Source organism: Zophobas morio, unplaced genomic scaffold (genome assembly GCF_036711695.1).
Source record: "Zophobas morio isolate AGI-343-1 ecotype UQ-CSIRO unplaced genomic scaffold, CSIRO_AGI_Zmor_V1 ptg000008l, whole genome shotgun sequence".
Taxonomy (NCBI): Eukaryota; Metazoa; Arthropoda; class Insecta; order Coleoptera; family Tenebrionidae; genus Zophobas; species Zophobas morio.
In genome coordinates, this window is record NW_026972113.1 from 6,969,313 (window position 1) to 6,985,780 (window position 16,468).

At 35.9% G+C, this 16,468-nt stretch overlaps 1 protein-coding gene across 2 annotated transcripts in view; it reads right to left on the bottom strand.

The window, feature by feature from the left end:
- Positions 1-1,580: 1,580 nt before the first annotated feature.
- The window catches only part of LOC135125187 (uncharacterized), a 33,038-nt gene continuing 18,150 nt past the window's right edge, over positions 1,581-16,468 (bottom strand). For both annotated transcript variants that reach the window (XM_064050575.1, XM_064050574.1), the window contains exons 3-6: positions 14,314-14,449; positions 12,115-12,248; positions 3,953-4,151; positions 1,581-3,900 (exon numbers count right to left, since the gene is read on the bottom strand). In XM_064050575.1, the coding sequence (XP_063906645.1) occupies positions 3,818-3,900; positions 3,953-4,151; positions 12,115-12,248; positions 14,314-14,449 (552 nt within the window). In that variant the 3' untranslated portion in view covers positions 1,581-3,817. The remainder of the gene's footprint in view (positions 3,901-3,952; positions 4,152-12,114; positions 12,249-14,313; positions 14,450-16,468) is intronic.

A 16,468-nucleotide genomic window follows, 5' to 3' on the forward strand; every position in this document is an offset into this window, starting at 1 on the left:
TTAAGAGTGGGTGGGTGGCGCTAATTTTTGCTAAAAGAAGACTGATTGTGGCAAAATACATACCTTCTAAGAAAATAGAGGGTGGGTGGGCGGGCCTAAAACTTGCTAAGATAGAACTGAACAATATTAAGAGCCTTCACTGAAATGATGAAGGGGTGGGTGGGTGGGGTAACTCATAAAACTAGAAAAACAAAATTTGGCTTATTTTTACAAAAAATGGTCAAAATTTGGAAACATTACGAGCTTACTTATATGCATAATGCAGGAATTTTAAACATCTTCTCTAGTGTTTACTTGGTTATGCTTTAATGCTAAAACAACTTTAATTCTAGTTTGCTCTTCTTTTAAATTCCACGGGCTTTTGATTGTTGACGTTTCGTTGAAATTTAAATAGATGCAAAAATATACAAAATAACACAGAAAATATACACAGAATTAGAGAAAGCAACATAAAATCTGAAAACGACTTTTACAAAAATATCGTATCATAAGTTGTGGGTTGTTTAAGAGAAGGTAAAACACATATATCTAGAGACTCAGAAAATTTATAGAAAAAAATCCTGATATTTATTTGTTTTTGTGCCGCTTTGTATAATTACATATAATTTGATAATGTGACGTCATAACTCTTGATGCAACACTGTTTTTTCAAAATAACGTAATTTATTTTTTGTTTGTTAGTCCGTTTGTCCAAATTAGTTTTACGGACTCACGTGTGTACCCACAACTATATCAAAATGTCTATTTTGCTGCGGCATTCGTCGAAATTTACGAGTAACATCAAATTAAATTAAGGTAACACTAACAGACTGTTGGAATTGCGTTATCCAAACATCTTTACCTGAGATTCTACAAATAATTTATAATAATGAAGTTTACTTACCTCAGCTTGGTTCTTATTTGAACGCTTTGTTTGGAGATTGTTGCAGAATTAAATCACTGAAATTAAACAGAGCAGACGTCTCGAGAAAACGAAAGCACACTTTAAAACGTCGAGAAAAAGAAATGTTAAACAAGTATTTAGTAAGAAAGCGAGAGGTTTCGTGTTTTTTATTTTTGCGCTCATATCTCTCGATATTAGCTACTTATGGACTTACCTTTTCCCGGCTCCAACTTCGCAAACGAACTTATTCTCGATAATCCGTCGTGGCGAGTTTTCTTAACCCAGCAAAGAAACTTGTGTTTCAGGTAAAAAGTGTATGTCATTGTTAAAAGGAAAGAGAAATTAGGACCAGCAACTCCATTATTGCCGGTCGAACCCTCGTCCTTTTGTTTCATTGAATAGTAATGGCGTTAATTGTGGTAGGAAAAGGATAATGGCTGTCGTAATCCGATTTCTAGTGAAATTTTCAAATAAACCGTTCAACCCTCAAGATGTCTAATGGACAGTAAAACAGAACGAAAGATAACCAAGTTTCATTTCCTGTGTCGAGGATGAGTGGAACCTATAAACATTGATATTGTGAAAACACATTTGTCTGTTTTTGTAGCTATCTAAAAATAAACCAACGATAAAATCGAAACGAAACGAAAATAAGGGGTGGATACCGGCCAGGGATAACAAGTGAAAGAGGTTGTGTAAACATAACGATTTTATTATATCATTATATCACAGATAACACTTTCCAATTGTCAACTGAAAACGGACGTACAGTGGGTACAGCGGAAATTCTTCACGAAGTGGATTGTCCGTTCCAAGTGTCTAGCATTTCGTGAAAATTTACAGATTTGGTTGTATAAAAGTACATAAAACTTACACTAGGGTTGTGTTGCTGGTGTCATAAATCCCACTGCTTTACAACAAAGGAGGTTTAAAGCCTCTGCACGGCAATCGACGGATGTGTTTGACATTCATTTATTGGAAAAAGCAACAGATATACATGTAGTGGTGCGATAATTACGACGACGGATAGAGATCGGATGTATTTTGGTTTGTCCGTTTAATGCCAAAATTTGGTTCGTTTTACGAGTAGTTGCGTCGTTCAAAAACAGTTTAAAGCGGTTACGTGAAAAGCTAGTTGAACCAAATCGCTGAGCATTCAAGTTTAATAGTAGATTAAAAAACCAGACAGGCTAATGCCTGATTGAAAAATAGTTACTAGAATAATAGTTGTCGTGTTGCAACATGATTGTGTCGTTGGACGAAAACAGACGGAAATTTATTATTTCATGAGATCAGTCTGACGCTCGTATTGTTATCAGCTTTATTTTAATCACAATGAATTTTGCAATATTTTGCCATGTAAAACAGAAACGAAAATTATGTACGCCCTTGAATAATTTAGCAAATTAAATTATAAACCCCGAAGTGACTTTCGTTGTTTTACCAGAAAACATTTTTAGTGATTCTTACGCAAAATATTTTCTTAAATTTGGTGTAGAGACGCTTGTTTGATCATTCGATTAACGTAACGTGAGTTTCCACAGTGTGATCATCCCTCATATCTGTTAACCGCAAGAACAACTTATGGACTACAAAAAGCTAATTTTTGCTCTTTTTGTTCTGAAAATGTAAATTCAAAACAAAAAGGAGACGTCTAATTTGACCTATCCACTTGGTGGCACTCTCTTCAATAAACCTACTTAATGGCGTTTTATTTTTAGTCAGTTTTATTTCGGACCGATTGCCAATTTGATCCCACCGCTGCCACCAGAATATGATGAACCTCGGCACAACTGAATAAAAGACGGCAACCCGTATTTGTCACCCTTGCCTGATTTCAAAATAAAAAAAAATAAATTTGGGTTGCTTGAGCATTTTTTGTGCGTGATACGTTATTTTTGTCGCGAAGAAGCTAAGAAAATTGTCCTAGGCCAAGAGTATATAATTTACATTATTTACAGTTTACAGTAAAAAATCATAAAACATACACATATCAAACTTGATTTGACTTGACTTGAACGACCTGAGTTGACCTGAGTTGACCTGACTTGACCTGATTTGACCTGACCTGACCTGACCTAACCTGTACTAACAGGATTTGCAGAACTGAGCTTTATACTTTACGAAAACCACCTCATTTTCAACCTGATCGAATCAGTAGCCGGAGAAGTTAATCTGCGTCGAATCGCGCTACTATTAAACGTAATGACGTAATTAACTAACTGACGTCATAATGTCACCAGGGAGCTACATCTATTTGATGGATAGATTTTAGTCCATAGTTATTCTCGCTAAATAATATGAGAGAAGAGATTAACAGTTAATTAAATCAATTTGAACTCCATTGAAGTCCGAAATTAATCTCGATAATATGAAATTATTTTAAAAATGTTTTAGAATTCAAATAGTGAATTAAAATAGAGTAATAAAATCTCTCCACACGAACTTTTACTCATCAAATAATTATTTGGGTATCTTTAACACAAACAAGACTCGGAGAAAAAAAGTAATAGCTTCGGAGATAACCGTCGAGATTTAACAGATCCTCAGAAACTCATTTGAGGATCTAGGAGAATAAAATACGATAGAGGTTTTGTTTAATTAAAAAACAAACAAGATTTATTTTCCTTCCATTCTGTCTCTCATGAACAAACAAGTGTCACCCTGCCTCACATTCCGTTAACGTCAAAGATGAAACCGCAGAAAATCAGAGCAAAATTTTCATCCCGAAGCAAGAAATTCCGCTCAAACCGACAAGGCACAGTATTAATTATTACATTAAAACCCCGAAAAATAATCCACTTCCCGTAATTGAGTTATTCTCAACTGAGACACCGGCCGACAGTGATTGACAAGCCAAATTTCAGCCCGATAACGTCAGAATCCCCCGGGTTCCACGACATGACACCAGCAACCACCAAAATTACGCTTTGCCTAAAACCGGCCGATAAAAAACAGCGCTCCGACCAGCAGGCCCGGCTGGCAGAATGTGGCTGGGGCAGAATCGAGGGCGCTCACTGGAACCGCGCAAATGAATGCACATTTGTGGAAAAAATCGGATGGACTGACCTTTTTCGGGGACGGGGTTGCGGGCGCTGGTTAGCTCGAGGACGGCCTCTTCGTGGTAAACGTCGAGGATCTGGGCCACACACCGCAGGACGAGCTTGCCACGGTTGAAGTGGTGTTCCTGCAAGAGAAGCTCGAGGGGGAGGTCGCTCCAGCGGGTCTCCTGGGACGAGCGGGGAGAGAAATCTTCGGAAAAGGCCACCTGCAGAGAACGGAGTGATGTGAGGAATTTGATTATTGGGCGATGGGTCTGGCTTGGTGAAGCGATTTTGTGGCAGCGTAATGTATTTACTGGTGGCCGACAGGGCCGGGCTTACGCGGTATGGGGCTTATTACAAGCATGTGTGGTATTAAAGGTTTTAACTGTTTATTATAACAACATCATCTGCTGTGAATATTTTTTAGGCGAGTTATACAAAAATATTTAAATGAATCATTAAATAATTACAGACCTTGATAGTTTATCATCACAGGTAAAAAAAAAAAATCGGGAAATTAAGGAATTTCAGTCGCATAAGATTAAATATTAAAATAATATTTAGATTACGAGCGCAGCGAGCATGTTCAGTTAATACTAAAAATGATTCCTTGGTGCCATCGAGAAGCTAAATTAAAAATATGATTGTAATTTATAAAAGTGAGTTTAAAAAACGTTTGTGAACACAAATGTCTGTGGAACTTAAACAAACTGAAGATGCTCGCTGCGCTCGCATTTTAGTGTTTGGTTTGTTTTTTTAAGTAATTTAGTGTTACAAGGCCATCTTGTGATTTATTACTGAAATAAAACCTCTAAAATGAGTATCAGTGACGATTAAATTGTAAACATTTTCATGAAACTAAATTATTTAAAATGGAAATAATCAGAATGCGAGCACAGCGAGTACGTTCAGGTGTTATTGAAAATTAGCCATCAGTGTCCCTAAGAAGTTGAATTATTATCTATACAAGAATTAAATCTGTTGGTTATTACTAGAGCTAACTATTAGTTCCTAGTGCCACTCTACAAAAGAACATATAATTAACCCCGCCCACCCACCCCGCCTTCATTTCAGTGACTCATTTCATTTAACCAGAATGAAAAGTCAATCTCATAGTCAAAGAAATAAAATCGTTAGGCGGAGCTAGTCTTGCTAAAATAAGACTGATTGTGGCAAATTACATACACTCTAATAAAAGACAGGGTGGGTGGGCGGGGCTAATATTTCTCAACATAAGTCTGATTTTGGTAAATGGCTAAGCAATATTAAGAGTAATCACTGGAATGAAGAGTGGGTGGATCGGCGGAGCTATTGCTTACCTACTTATAAAAAACTCTATAAGAAAAAGTTAAACTTAGCCCCACCCACCCACCCGTCTTCTGATTTTTTTTCTGAAATAAAAAATAAATCTTATAGCAAATAGAATAACAAAAAAAATTACGATTGCCGCTTCTTTTTAGCAGCCTACGTTCTATTAGCTTCCATTGCCATTCTATAAAAGAACATATAATTAACCCTGCCCACGCACCCAGCCTTTATTTCAATGATTCATTTCGTTTAACCAGAATGAAAAATGAATCTCATACTCAACAGAAATAAAATCGTTAGGCGGAGCTAATCTTACTACGATAAGACTGAGTGTGGCAAATCACATACACTTTAAGAAAAGGTTGGGCGGGTGGGCGGGGCTAGTATTTGTTAAGATAAAACTGATTTTGGTAAATGGCTGAGTAATGTTAAGAGTAATCACTGGAATGAAGAGTGGGTGGGTGGGCGGAGCTATTGCTTACCTACTTATAAAAAACTATATAAGAAAAAGTTAAACTTAGCCCCACCCACCCACCCGTCTTCTGATTTTTTTCTGAAATAAAAAATAAACTTTATAGCAAATAGCATAACAAAAAAAATTACAATTGCCGCTTCTTTTTATCAGCCTACGTTCTATTAGTTTCCATTGCCATTCTACAAAAGAACATAAAATTAACCCCGCCCATGCACCCAGCCTTTATTTCAATGATTCATTTTGTTTAACCACAATGAAAAATGAATCTCATACTCAACAGAAATAAAATCGTTAGGCGGAGATAATCTCCCTACGATAAGACTGACTGTGTCAAATCACATACACCTTAAGAAAAGATAGGGCGGGTGGGGGATGCTAGTATTTATTAAGATAAGACTGATTTTGGTAAATGGCTGAGTAATGTTAAGAGTAATCACTGGAATGAAGAGTGGGTGGATAGGCGGAGCTATTGCTTACCTACTTATAAAAAACTCTATAAGAAAAAGTTAAACTTAGCCCCACCCACCCAGCCGTCTTCTGATTTTTTTTCTGAAATAAAAAATAAATCTTATAGCAAACAGCATAACAAAAAAAAAATACGATTGCCGCTTCGTTTTAGCAGCCTACGTTCTATTAGTTTCCATTGCCATTCTACAAAGGAACATATAATTAACCCCGCGTACCCACCCAGCCTTTATTTCAATGATTCATTTTGTTTAACCAGAATGAAAAGTCAATCTCATACTCAACAGAAATAAAATCGTTAGGCAGAGCTAATGTTACTAAGATAAGACTGACTGTGGCAAATCACATACACTCTAAGAAAAGTTAGGGCGGGTGGGCGGGGCTAGTATTAGTTAAGATAAGAGTGATTTTGGTAAATGGCTGAGCAATATTAAGAGTAATCACTGGAATGAAGAGGGGGTGGATGGGCGGAGATAATGCTTGCTTATAAGACTGTAAGAAAAAGTAAACTTAGCCCCACCCACCCACCCGTTTTCTCTCATTTTTAGTGTTCTAAAATAAAAAATAAATCTTATAGCAAATATTATAACAAAAAATACGATTACCGCTATTTTTTCTTTTTTTAGCAGACTACGTTCTATTAGTTCCCATTGCCACTCTACAAAAGAACATATAATTGACCCCGCCCACCCACCCCGCCTTCATTTCAGTGATTCATTTTATCTAACCAGTATGAAAAATGAATCTCATACTCAACAGAAATAAAATCGTTAGGCGGAGCTAATCTTACTACGAAAAGACTGACTGTGGCAAATCACATACACTATAAGAAAAGGTAGGGCGGTTGGGCGGGGCTAGTATTTGTTAAGATAAGACTGATTTTGGTAAATGGCTGAGCAATATTAAGAATAATCACTGGAATGAAGAGGGGGTGGATGGGCGGAGATAATGCTTGCTTATAAGACTCCGTAAGAAAAAAGTAAACTTAGCCCCACCCACCCACCCGTTTTCTCATTTTTAGTTTTCTAAAATAAAAAATAAATTTTATAGTAAATAATAAAAAAAAATAACGATTACCGTTTTTTTAAGCACACTACGTTCTACTACACTCTACAAAAAAACATATAATTAACCCCGCCCACCCACCCCGCCTTCATTTCAGTGACTGATTTAATGTAGCCTGAATGAAAGGTGGACCTTACAAACTCAACAGAAATAAAATCGTCATATAAAAAACAGTGCGGGTTGGGCGGAGCTAGTACTTGGTAAGATAAGACTGTGGCAAATTACATACACTCTGTGAAAGAGAGGGCGGGTGGACGGGGCTAGTATTTGTTAAGGTAAGACTGATTTTGGTAAATGGCTGAGCAATATTAAGAGTAATCACTGGAAAGGAGAGGGGGTGGATGGGCGGAGCTATTGCTTATTTATAAAAGTCTCTGTAAGAAAAAGTTAAACTTAGCCCCACCCACCCACCCGTTTTCTGATTTTTTTTTTTGAAATAAAAAATAAATCTTATAGCAAATAGAATAACAAAAAAAAAAACGACTACCGCTTCTTTTTAGCAGCCTACGTTCTATTAGTTTCCACTGCCATTCTACAAAAGAACACATAATTAACCCCGCCCACCCACCCAGCTTTTATTTCAATGATTCATTTTGTTTAACCAGAATGAAAAATGAATCTCATACTCAACAGAAATAAAATCGTTAGGCAGAGCTAATGTTACTAAGATAAGACTGACTGTGGCAAATCACATACACTCTAAGAAAAGTTAGGGCGGGTGGGCGGGGCTAGTATTTGTTAAGATAAGACTGATTTTGGTAAATGGCTGAGTAATATTAAGAGTAATCACTGGAATGAAGAGGGGGTGGATGGACGGAGATAATGCTTGCTTATAAGACTCCGTAAGAAAAAAGTAAACTTAGCCCCACCCACCCACCCGTTTTCTCATTTTTAGTCTTCTAAAATAAAAAATAAATTTTATAGTAAATTAAAAAAAGAATACCGTTTTTTTAGCACACTATGTTCTACTACACTCTAGAAAAGAACATCTAATTAACCCCGCCCACCCACCCCGCCTTCATTTCAGTGATTCATTTCATTTAACCAGAATGAAAAGTCAATCTCATACTCAACAGAAATAAAATCGTTAGGCGGAGCTAATCTTACTACGAAAAGACTGACTGTGGCAAATCACATACACTATAAGAAAAGGTAGGGCGGGTGGGCGGAGCTAGTATTTGTTAAGATAAGACTGATTTTGGTAAATGGCTGAGCAATATGAAGAGTAATCACTGGAATGAAGAGGGGGTGGATGGGCGGAGCTATTGCTTACCTATTTATAAAAAACTCTATAAGAAAAAGTTAAACTTAGCCCCACCCACCCACCCGTCTTCTAATTTTTTTTCTGAAATAAAAAATAAATCTTATAGCAAATAGCGTAACAAAAAAAAAATACGATTGACGCTTATTTTTAGAAACCTACGTTCTATTAGTTCCCAATGCCATTCTACAAAAGAATATATAATTAACCCCGCCCACTCACCCCGCCTTCATTTGAGTGATTCATTTTATCTAGCCAGTATAAAAGGTGAATCTCATACTCAACAGAAATAAAGTCGTTAGGCAGAGCTAATCTTACTACGATAAGACTGACTGTGGCAAATCACATACACTATAAGAAACGATAGGGTGGGTGGGCGGGGCTAGTATTTGTTAAGATAAGACTGATTTTGGTAAATGGCTGAGCAATATTAAGAATAATCACTGGAATGAGGAGGGGGAGGATGGGCCGAGATAATGCTTGCTTATAAGACTCCGTAAAAAAAAACTAAACTTAGCCCCACCCACCCACCCGTTTTCTCATTTTTAGTCTTCTAAAATAAAAAATTAATTTTATAGTAAATAATAAAAAAAAAAACGATTACCGTTTTTTTAGCACACCACGTTCTACTACACTCTACAAAAGAACATATAATTAACAACGCCCACCAACCCCGCCTTCATTTCAGTGACTGATTTTATGTAGCCTGAATGAAAGGTGGACCTTGTACTGAACAGAAATAAAATCGTCAGAATGAAAACAGTGCGGGTTGGGCTGATTGTGGCAAATTACATACACTCTATGAAAGAGAGGGCGGGTGGGCGGGGCTACTATTTGTTAAGCTAAGACTGATTTTGGTAAATGGTTGAACTATATTGACAGCAATCATTGGAGCGAAGAGGGAATTGATGGGTGGAGCTATTGCTTCCTTATAAAAGACTGTAAGAAAAATTTAAACTTAGCTCGCTGCGCTCGCTAACATCGAGAGATTTCTAATTATAATAAAATCTAAAGCTTGATTGAGATTACTTCCTAAACACTTTGATGAGACTAAACACCAACAATAATATGGAATGCGAGCGCAGCGAGCACGTTCAGTTAGTATTAAAAATGTTTCATCGGTGCCACTGAGAAGCTAAATCAGCAACAAAAATTTGATTGTGTTTTATAAAAGTGAGTTTAAATAATATTTGTGATCACTAAAGTCTGTGGAACTCAAACAAACCAAACGTACTCGTTACGCTTGAGTTTTATTGGTTGTTTTATTTATTTATTTATTTATTTATTTTAATAATTTAGGTTCACAATGACATAGGGGAACTTATTGTTGATATGAAAATTGAAGACTTTGGATGTCGGTTGATTTCTAAATAATTTTGTAACACAAAATAAAAAAAAATCGCAAAATATTCTTCGTGTTCCTAAGAAGCTAAATTACTAATTAATTTTTTTTATGTTATTTTAAAAAGTAAACTTTAAACACGTTCGCTTAAATGTAAACGTGCTTCCTGCGCTCGCATTGTATATGTAGTAATATGGACGGTTAAATTCTCACAAATATAATTGGATAATGCAAACAAAAAGTTTCAAAATCGAAAACAGAATTCTGTAGGGAAATATCAGCAACTTTGTATAAAAATTGGTCTAAAATTATGTAGATAGAACTTCCCTCGCCCGTTATTGTAGGCGAACAAATACTTAGGAGTCATGAAACGTCGAGAAAACACCAAAATAGACACCAACTAAAAGTTAAATTTTGGTTGTGATCTGACCTGACTTGAGCTGACCTGACGATATTTCGAAATTTCTTTAAACATGAAAATTAATTCTATCTAAGCGTTAAAAAGATCTTTCTATCTAGTCACCACTTCTTTATATTAGTATTTTGAATATAGCGTTACATTACTCAAATTAGTACCATAATAACTGCATTACGCTACACAATTAAGGCAGATATTTACACTGTAAAGTTTACTTTAATACACGAGAAAATGAAAGCTGCTGATGCCAATATTTGAACTTCAAACCAGTAAATAAATTAGTGCAGATAATCAACTTCCCTGTAAATCGGATTTTTTGTTTTAATTAAAAATTTCGTTTGTTTGTTTGTTGTCAGTTTGCTTCCAAATAAAAAACGTTAACAATTTTTTTCTTGTTAATTACTTATTTCGCAGACAACACTAACAATGTTGGAAAATCACTTCAAACAAACGAAATTAGAGCTGGATTTCGTATTAAAATTCTATTTCATACACATTTTCCACATCAGACTTTTCAAAAAAATTGCTTTGGTTATAAATGTTCGCATGAATTTTTAAGGGCTGAATTGATTGTTTGGGTTAATTTTCTCCCAAAACTGCTATCTCTTGAATTATTGAGTGCCGAAAATCGAGTTTGCGTCCAAATTGATCTATTTTAGCGGCTACTTTTCAACATTTGTTTATATAAATTTTGTTTCTAGAACAAGAAATATAATATAAGTATCTCTACTTAATAAAGTAATTACTAAAATATTGTTTAAATAATTTAAAACTTTGTTTATTTTGTTCCATCTTTAAAATTCCATTTACATTAGTACATTAATAGTCAAGGAGTTAATTTTCTCATCAATGTTGTAGTTAAATTTTAAATTTGCAAACGAAACGAAGTTATTACTTTAAAACTTCATGACCTGACGAATATTTAATTCAAATGCAAATCTCTTCAACCGACTCCTCCCAAAATCACTTGATTACTTTCAAACGAAGTTTATGAGCGAATTGTTCCCTTAATCGTTAATTGTTCTTTTTTCACATGCTCGCTTTCGCCGAAAGTTCCAATTAATGAAGAGAATTTAATTCTGTACTACTTTTCCAGTTTAGTTAAAACATAACGACCTAAGTTTTTTGTTACATTTAAAAACATATAAAGGATTGGCTTAATATTTATTTGAAAGCGTTATTCTGTTACTTTTTTTGTAAAGAAATACATAAAAATATTCTTTAATATGAATTTTTTGTGCACGCTTTTAGCTTGAAATTGAAGCTCACATGTCCAAGATAAAAAACTGCTTTAAATACAAAATTCTTACGCAGTCGGTTTTATATTTTCAGGTGTTTATTTATACATCCGTTTAGAGAGACTTTGACTTGTAACAAGTTTATCTTCAATTTAAAGTCACTTTTGAATCTTAAATTAGTACATGCAGAGCAAACTTCAAACCTGAAAATATTTACCGAACTATTTCATCCAGCTGAAATGAAAATCACATTCAAAATATTCCTACCAGATGAATATTTTTGTTAATGAACCGCTGAAAATGCAAATTTGGAATAGTGTTTGTAGGTAATAACAATGAAACATGAATAAAACTTGCACAATAGTCCTGATTTAAACACTTTATTTTTTAATAGTTATCCGGACAAATGCAGCGGTATTTATGACCGAAAAATAGCTATTTTGCATCACAAAGCCGAATATAATTCTTTATTTTAGACAATTTAAAAAAATGATGACGTCAAACATTTCGGGGAAACCCCAGTACATCTATTCGATAAATTTCCACCGCGAAAGTGGATTTGCGTCAAGGTGAAAAGGCGCTAAAGAAAAAAATAATTGAAATATTTATTCGTACCGGTAACTCGTTTAGGATAAACTTGAGCCTGGCGGCAGGTCGTGAGGGCGGCGAGGAGCAATTTGCACGCAGGGTGTCTCCGTAGTCTAGGGGTTCACGCCCTACGCTTATTGTCGGGGGAGATTCGGGCAGCTCTGTATTCAAAATAAAGATTTATGACATGGGGTGCTTACACGATGTGGACATGGAAGAATTCATTCGACTGTTTTAAAAGCTTCCTAGCTTTTGCTTTTAATTAAATAGCACTTTAAATGGAGACAAAATTAGATTTGATTGGACTGTGCTTTGTAATGTGACTCGAATTTTACAACAAAATTAGCTTCCGCATTAAAAATAAAACGAACAGGCGTTTAGCTTTTGTCCGTAATCGAATTAAAGCTTGTTTCAGGTCAAATATTTCGTTAATTTGATTGTGATCACATTCGAACCACTGCTGTTGCGCATGCGCTGGCGAGCGTCGTGCGGGAGCCGCGGGTAAAGTGCAGTTAGTGATTAATCAAAACAGCAAAATGTTGTGAGTCAGCTCTTTAATGAAGCCAAAAGTCAGCGAATAAACAAAGTTCGCCGATAAAAAATTTTAATAACGTCGTTTAAGCGTAACACGGAAACTCTTTTTAAGAGAATGATTGATGGTGTTGCAGATTTCCAACAACCTCGAAAGTTTATCTTTCCATCTTGTAAAACTGACACAAAAATTGTAAAAATAGACCAATGATGCGCTTAAGTGGTTATCGATAGGAGATGTCACATCTGGCGGCAACTTTCAAGGACCTCTAGAGCTTTTTCATGTCGCGGAATCAATGAATTAAAAAATTTAGCGCCCGGATTTTTACCGGATTGGGTTTCTGGGGAGTATTTCCCGACCGGATCGACTCCGGGTGTCGATACATGTACTACGTAATCATGTTTGGATGCAGCTTGCATGGATAAGTCGCTTGGAACAAGACACTCGAGACTTGAAAGTACGTCCGTATGAAAGTAATCATGATTTTCACGTTCGGAAAGTCTGTTTCAATTGATATTGAAAAGGAAGCAGCGTAGAAAAAGTACATCGATAGTGCGAGATTTCTCGTCTATTTTTGTTCTTTCTTTGACATATTTCGGCTAGAAATTGAAATCGAACGGTGCAATCCATCTTTCGGATTGTCTAGACTAAGCAAATTCGGAAAGCGTTGTAGTGGGTGTTCGCAAGGCCCCGTACTGCTGCTTTTCGCCAATTACGTGAATGATCTCCGACGATGAAATCCACTATAGCCAGTGTCACAAAATTTTAATCACCAGTTAGTGACTCGAACTGCACTTAAGACAAATTAAATTAGTGCCCGAAGTTCCTCTATCGATTTCTTCCGGTTAAATATAGCCACGAATTTCTCGTATTTGCCTAAACATTCCATTCGAGCTACTGTGATTATTTTCGGCCAGCATCCGACCTCTTCCAATTTGTTTATTCCGTGAAGAAGTCTGTTAATTTATGCTCCGTTTTGTCGAAGTTGACTCCAACTTAAACTGCTTGTTTAGCATTCAAACGATCTCTCGTCGACTTAGTGTCCTCAATTTAGATTGATATAAAGTGCATGTCGTTTAAACACAGCAAAATTTAAATCCTTCACGTCAAACACGATGCTTTAGAAGTATCGATTCACACTGACAGAAGTTTTCATGTTCGAGTGAACTGTTTATTGCTTGTTATGTGAGTATTCGAGTCCGGGCTTGTTATTACGGGCTACAAGATGTTTCAATTCTTGATAATAAAGCACATATGTAAGGGTAGCTTGATACACAATTGCTTTTGACATATGTTTCAAACATTTCTATGTCACTTTCGCCGATTTATTGAAACCGATAAGAAAAAATTTCGATGTGTTGAAAACTGAACCGTATCGCTAAATATTTACGGTGCATTCAAACGAAAATAAATTTCATGTTGCGAAGTTATTCAACCTCGGATAACAATTTTCCATTATTCCAAAGCTGGTTGTTACAAAATTAACCAATATCGCGAACATTATGAAAACAACCGAATAAAAATCAAAAACAACAACTTAATTGCGAGTTAACTGCGAAATCTAGCAAGTTTAATTGAATATTGTATCACATAACTCGCAACTTTATTTAATCCAATTTTCGATTTATCAAATTATTCCATGTCCACTCTAATTAATCGTAGATAGTAAAATAGCAATTTAAAAAAGCACTCACGTACGACTACCATGTTCTGTACAGCCGTTTCAGTGGAAACTGGTTCGTCTGCAGTCGTTACTTCACAACTGAAGTTTCCTGAAAGTTGGAACTCTATATCGGTAAGAACAACTTGAGTGCTGTTGGAGCGGTCCACCTGAAAAACAGTTTAGAACTTCTTGACAATACAATTGATCATTTGATAAAATCTTTTAAAAGTGTTTTTATTTATTTATTTCGTTTTTATCGCCGTGCCATTACTTACTTTGTAAGCAAGGCCGAGAAATCCGATTTGTTGCGTTGCTGGGTATCTAAGCGATTTGTTTGTAAGATAATGAATACTGATTTTGGAAACACAAGGGTGGAAAGTGGCGTGATTGCCGATATTTTGGTGCTTATATGTGTCTTCGCGAACGACTGTCATACGTAAATTTAATCTGTGTTGGAAAATCGGGTCATAGAGTGAAAATTAGTACCCGAAATGGCAGCGTTTACGCGCGTTCTTACGGACAAATTGTGTTTAAGCACGCACGATATACAAAGGTTAGGTTTATAGGATACTGGGTTTTGAGGTAAGTGTTGCCGTTTTTAGTTCTAATGGTAAGTTAAGATCAAGTCAAGTCAGGTCAAAGTGGGCTAGAATCCCCATGATATAACTAGTCGTGTGACAAAAACATTATCAATTGTCTTCAGGACGCGTTACCCGCTTTAGTTTACTTTCTGCCGACACTAGGGGTCTGGTGGCTTGGCCTATAACTATCCATCCGAGAAAAGTAATGCCGATTCTAGACCGGGTCAACTGAGATCAAAGTGGACAAAAACCCCATCATATAACTACAAGTGTGAAAGTTAGAAATTACCATGTAAAACATATTTTTGAACATGGCGTTGTATCTTTTGGTTTTCTTTTTTACTTAAAACATATAGTTGGCTTTAAACAACACGATTACGCACAAACATAATTCATACAGCAATTTCTCGTCGAAATATAAGGATTTTGTAATTAAGCTCCGCCCCTTTGACTCAAAACGAATACAAAAATCGTAACATTTGAGATAGGGCGGGTGGGCGGGGCTTATATATTTTGCTATTTTTCCTTAAAATACGTAGTCTTGTGTTCACAACAAGAAACTTAAAACATGTTTGAAAAGGTAAATTTTTGTAGGGAAATATGGATTTTGTAATATGTAATTACGCTCCGCCCCTCGGTTTGACAACGAATGACAACTTCATCACTATTGAGGTTCGGGAAGGTATGGGTAGGGCGTAATCTGGTGATGAATTTGTCATTCGTCGCCAGACCAAGGAGCGAAGCGTAGTTGCAAAATTCGTATTTACCTACAAATTTTACCATTTTAAACATATTTTGAGTCCTTGATGATTGTGTGTATTAAAAAAAAAGGCAAAATATAAGCCCCGCCCACCCACCCTATCTCAATTGTGATGATTTTTTTTATTCATCGTGAGCCAAGAGAGCGGAGCTTAATTGGAAAATCCTTATTTCTCTACAAAAAATTACCATGCAAGACACGTTTTTAAGTATCGTGTTGTTCAAAGAATACTATGTATACTAAGTAAAAATTAAAGCCAGGTTAAGATCGGGACGGATAGGAGGAGCTTATCTTTCGTTTTTTTTTTTACTTAAAATATACAGTTGTTTTGAATAACACGACTGCTGAAGAACATGTTTCACATAGCAATTTCTCGTAGAAAAATAAGGATTTTGCAAGTAAGCTCAGCCCCTCGGCTTACAACGGATAAAAATAGTCATAACGATTGAGATAGGGGGGTGGGCGGGGCTTATATTTTGCTATTTTTCTTAAAATATTTAGTCATCTTTCCATAACAGGAAACTTTAAACATGTTTAAAATGGTAAATTTTTGTAGAGAGATACGGATTTTATATACACGCTCCGCCCCTCGGTTTGACAACGAATGAAAACTTCATCACCATTAAGGTCAGGACAGGTATCGGTGGGCTTAATTTCGTGATGAATTTTTCATTCGTTTTCAGACGGAGGGGCAAGGCATAACTGCAAAATTCGTATTTCCCTACAAAAATTTTCCAATTTAAACATGTTTTAAGTTTTTGACGATGACTACATATATTAACAATAAAAGGCAAAATATAAGCCCCGCCCACCCACCCTGTCTCAATTGTGATGATTTTACTTTA